This window comes from Odontesthes bonariensis, chromosome 18 (assembly GCF_027942865.1).
Source record: "Odontesthes bonariensis isolate fOdoBon6 chromosome 18, fOdoBon6.hap1, whole genome shotgun sequence".
Lineage (NCBI taxonomy): Eukaryota > Metazoa > Chordata > Actinopteri > Atheriniformes > Atherinopsidae > Odontesthes > Odontesthes bonariensis.
The window spans coordinates 6442246-6447406 of record NC_134523.1 but is presented as its reverse complement, the minus strand read 5'-3'; the positions used below and the strand labels follow the sequence as shown (position 1 = coordinate 6447406).

The 5161-nt window shown below is 50.8% G+C and overlaps 1 protein-coding gene across 1 annotated transcript; it reads left to right on the top strand.

The window, feature by feature from the left end:
• Positions 1-609: 609 nt before the first annotated feature.
• myclb (MYCL proto-oncogene, bHLH transcription factor b) lies at positions 610-5161 on the top strand. The gene is made up of 3 exons (XM_075449276.1): positions 610-915; positions 1725-2417; positions 4065-5161. The coding sequence occupies exons 2-3, from the start codon at positions 1772-1774 to the stop codon at positions 4856-4858; spliced, it is 1440 nt and encodes a 479-aa protein (XP_075305391.1). The 5' UTR covers positions 610-915; positions 1725-1771; the 3' UTR covers positions 4859-5161.

Below are 5161 nucleotides of genomic sequence, written 5' to 3'. Positions count from 1 at the left end.
GTTGTTGGCGACGTACGTGTGTGTGTGTGTGTGTGTGTATGTGTGCAGCTGTTGAGACGACGCACACACACATGCAGGGTGTGACAGACATGGAGCGTTGCTTCCATATTGACCCTCTCAGAGGGAGGGCTTTACATCATAAGCTTGATATTGATTACAGGGACTATGAGACGCATGGGTGGACACCAAATACTTCAGCCATATGTCCACATGAAATTAATGTGACCATCACCCACGCTCACACACCCACCCACGTTCATAACCGCTTACCTTTCCCTGCTGTGGAAAATGTCCTCTTTCACGCAGCAGAATTATTACAAACAGGTGGCCATGCATTCGTACAACTGTGCAAACACGCTCTCATAGACACAGGCACAAGCTCTTTCTTATTATGTCTGCATAATCCTTACAAAAGCATCGAACTGTCGTCTTATGAAAGTAGCTGCCCACGCAAGACTCCCTCTGCAGGACTGCGCGTGTGTGCGCGTGCATAGATTCATACGTGTGTTTTGAGTGTGTTGCACCTTTAAAGAGCAGGCGTGGCTCTGCTACTACGTCCCGCCCTCTTATGCATAACATCCAATTCTCCTTCCCCTGGATCATATAGTGCAGCAGTCTGCAAAGAAAGTAGGCACAGCCGACGCTCACACGGCCCCTGGAGCGGAGGGACTGCGACCAAACGGAATCATTAACCTCTGCGACGGTTTGCCACCAGGGAAAAAAAAAAAAAAAAAGCAAAAAAAAGGCGACAACAACAACAACAAAAGAGAGAGAGAGAAAAAAAAAGCAGCGAACGGGAGACGCGGGAGTGGAGCTTATATTTAAACCAGTCTACTCGTAAAGACTCGTTGTGACCGCTGCTGCTTTTGGACACTCATATTGCGCACGGTGGATCTATGAAGACTCAGATAGCAGGTAAAACTCGCTCATTTAAAAAAATAAATAAATATATACATGTTTGTGTGTGTAACAAATTCCCAGCAACCTCCCCGGTGATGATTTTACCACACAAGCACGGTGTGGTGGTGGCGGTTTTTCAAAGGCGATAAAGCGGCCGCTTGAAGTTTCGGGGGCTTTGCAGCTTAATTAACTGATCGGCGCTCTTCAGTCGCAGCTGAATTCTTTGAGCTTGATAAGGAGCCGGACCGAGGAGGAGCCAGATCATCTACTTTCCATACGGCTTCTTCGTCGGAACAGTTTCATTGGCGGGCGAGGCTGGTACCTGTCTATCCAATTAATCGATTTCGGCCTAACTTAATCGGTCTATTTTCTGCTGAGCAGCCACTGAAACCCACTCACCCCTCCTCCCCCTCCGTGACTCTGTCACAGTATACTACTAAAGCAGTGTTACGTAACTAAACGGCGTTGCGAAACTTGAAACTTCTCAGCAGCAATTTTTAAATTTTTTTATTTTTTTTTTAATTTTTAGGATTCCTTATGAGTCGAGAAACAAGCCACCCGTCTGGTTGTTATAATCACCAGTGCGCTCTTACAGGCTGTTTATATCTAGTTTTTTTTTTCTTCTTCAATGAACTGCATGATGTCCAAACTCTTAATTATCCGGTGGTCTGACGCATGCAAAATAGCTGCTTTATGCATGGCCACGGAAGCCACACATAACCCCCTCCCCCGGAGGGCAACATGTCTGCAAACAGCGGGGTGATTATTGGGATCAGAATAAGGCTCAGTTCTGATTCAACTGTTGACTCTGTATCCCTCCACAGACAGAGGCAACAGGGAGTGATTCACGCCCCTCCCGCCTGCAGCCCCCATGCCGGGCATCAGCTCCACCGCGCCTCGTTATGAAAACTGGGACATGGACCACCTCGACCACTATCAGCATTATTTCTACGACGACCACGACCCGGACGAGGATTTCTTCAAGTCCACTGCTCCCAGCGAGGACATATGGAAGAAATTCGAGCTGGTACCGACCCCGCCCATGTCCCCTGTCCGGGCGGTGGAAGGATCGGGCAAGGTCGGGCTCCTGTACCCGTCCCTCGGGGACAAGCTGGAGTGGGTGTCCCAGTTCTTGGGGCAGGAGGACGAGCAGCAGCAGCAGCAGCAGCAGCAGGACCTGCCCTGCAAGCTGGCAACGAGCGGGGACTCTTTTGGGAACCTGAGCTCCATCATCATCCAGGACTGCATGTGGAGCGGCTTCTCCGCCGGACAACAGCTGGAGAGAGTTGTAGGGGAGCGCTGCGCTCCCTGTCCCGGGACGGGGCCGGCTGCCAAAGTCGCAGCCGGGCCCCCGGTTACGTCCCCGGGGAGGGCGCAGGGTGCGCTCGCTGACACGGCGGCCGCCAGCGGCTTGGCTGCGGACTGTGTGGACCCGGCTGCGGTGCTCACTTTCCCGTTGAGCGCTGGATGCAAGAAACAAGTGTCCTCCGGTTCAGAGTCTCACACCGACTCATCAGGTCAGTAACCAATAAGCTTTTTTTTCTGCTTAGAGAGGGTCTGTGTTTGTTGATCTCTGTTTGATCCTAATGGGCTTTGAGTTTCGGTCTAATATAGCACACAGTTCGCACACAGTTCACACACACACACACACACACATACACACACACACCGCGGGTACTTTTCTTGTGTTATTTCCACCTTTTTTCTTCAAATTTCAAAGGAGGTACATACTTTATATAATTCACCCCATTGGTGTATCTGGATAAATCCTTTTATTTTTATTTTAATTAGTTTTTTTTGTCAGGGTTTATTTAACCTTTTCAAACTGGTGTCTTTTTCTTCACCAGCGCAGTTGTTAGTCTTCCCTTTCTGTTGGTCATTGTGTGGCAGTGGTGGTTGGCATGGCTCATGACTGCATTGCGTTACCTTGGTGCATGCAACACATGCTTGAAGCCCAGAGAGACACACCCATTGAAACATCTGCTGCTTGGCAGGGCTCCAGCAGACCAGCTGCTCCCTCTCCCTGCTCCTCCACACTCTGACTTATGACAACAGTATCCTCTCCACTTCTGCCCGGATCGCTTTTGACATGAATTCAATGAAGAGCGCGGGTTAGGCTATTTGACCTTTTTTATGTAACAGGAAGGGAAAGGAGGGGAACACCCCACTCCTTGTATTATGTCTAGCCGAGATTTTTCCTTATTCAGACCTACTTTTCCTCCCCAGTTTTCCACTCCCAAAAACCTGTCTGATTGAGTTTGGTATGTAGGCTGCCATGTGACGCTGAGCCCGGACCATGCATAATGGTGTGTGGAATGTCACAAAGGGAACTTGTTGCTGCATTCTTCGGCTCAACAGGCTGCGGCGCCAAATGTGTCAGTGGGTGGATTTGGTCCGAGCCAGCCTGGGCTGTGAATAGAGCGGGATTACCCATTAAGGAGGCCGGCTAGGCCTGGGTTTGAAGGGAGCATCTTACCACATGTCGGGGGATAATATGTGCTCTATGAAGAGGAGCCTCAGGAGTCAGGAAAGGAACGTTTTTATGAGGGGGTCCATTGTAGGTCAGCTTAAGATGATTACTACTGTATGCCCCCGTGAAGGAAGATGTAATCTTTTGCCATATGAACGCTGTTGAGATTAACAGACAGTTGCTCCTCACTCCAACGATCTTTGTCCATTCCTCTTCATTGAGAGTTTTCTACATTCTGAGCAGTCCAGGTGGCAGAGGTCGGTCACTTTAAGCGCGTTTCGGTTCATAAAAGCACAGAAAATCTTCAGTCGGTGACAATCGAGTCGATAAAGGCCGTTTCCACTCTTGTAAACAGAGCGGCAAATTGTTTTCAACGTATGCCGAGTTGAATATTAGCCGGCTTGTTTTGACAAGCTGAAGAATTGTCCATTTTGCACCTGAGTGCTTCTTCACCCAACCCCTGTCTTCCACCCCCCCTCCCCTCATCCTCATTCTGCACACATGATCGAAGAGGGGGAATTTGCACTGTGGGAGGTAAAGCAGTGACGCTTCAGGGCATTTGGAAGGGTGCATGCTCTTTGGTGTGTAATGGATCAAGCAGATTTTGGGAGGTTATGCGAAGGAGTTGGTTGAGTGTGACGGGTCGTGCAAGCGTGCGTTTTAATTGATCAAATGTAAATTTTATCTGTTTCAGATGATGAAGACGACAAGGATGAGGATGAAGAGGAGATTGATGTGGTGACGGTGGAGCACAAGCAGCAGCGCAAACCTCGTCGGCTGGTCAACACCCGCAAACCGGTGACCATCACGGTGCGAGCCGACCCCCATGACCCCGGCATGAAGCGTTTCCACATTTCCATCCACCAACAGCAGCACAACTACGCTGCCCCCTCCCCGGACACCCTGCCAGCGGTTTCCGAGCCGCCCCGAAAGAGAGTTCGGCAGGACGGCTCTGCCCCTTCGTCCCAACCTCACCAGAACTCTCATTACCACCAGCCTCGCCCCGGCCACGCCCCCCTGAACTTTGACAGCAGAAAGTCTCACGTAACCGCTGCAGGAGTCAGGTCGGAGTCTCCGAACCTCAGCGCCTCCTCTCCTACCTCCTCCACATCGCCTTCATCCCCACCCTACTCCTCTTCCTCCTCCTCTTCCTTCTCCCACCAGACCCACAGCTCGCCCTCAAAGCCCCCGTCGCAGCTCTCCAGCCCCCAGTCGTCGGACTGCGAGGACACAGACAAACGCAGGGCGCACAATTTCCTGGAGCGCAAGCGGCGGAACGACCTGCGCTCGCGCTTCCTGTCGCTGCGGGACGAGATCCCGGGCTTAGCGGACTGCCCCAAGACGCCCAAAGTGGCGATCTTGACTCGAGCCACTGAGTACCTGCAGCAGCTGCACGCCATGGAGAGGCAGAAGGCTCAGGAGAGGAAGCAGCTGAAAGCCAGACAGCTGCAGCTGCTGCAGAGGCTGGCAAAGCTCAAACGGTCCTGAAGTGCAGGATCAGCTGCCGCCTCAGTCACACACTCACAGAACTGAATGGGACTAGACGAAGGAGAAAAGACACTAATGTTCACTTTGAGTTGGTCACTCTGGAATAGTGCGGGTGGAATTGTTTTGTTTTTCTTATTTCTCTACTTGCTATTTTTTGTGGTTTGCACATTTAGCTTCTGAGTGATTGACAAGACGGCACGCTGAGGACTGACGTTATGGGGCGTCTTACGGGCAGATTATTGTGTCCATGGTCACTCAGTGAAAGTTTGTCAAACTGTTAAATTTCCCCTCATTAAAAAAAAT

Excerpts from the sequence above, each read along its gene's own strand:
- myclb (XM_075449276.1), top strand. The coding sequence starts at position 1,772 with ATGCCGGGCATCAGCTCCACCGCGCCTCGTTATGAAAACTGGGACATG. Across the intron at positions 2,418-4,064 it reads GTCTCACACCGACTCATCAG|ATGATGAAGACGACAAGGAT; the intron begins GTCAGTAACCAA and ends TATCTGTTTCAG.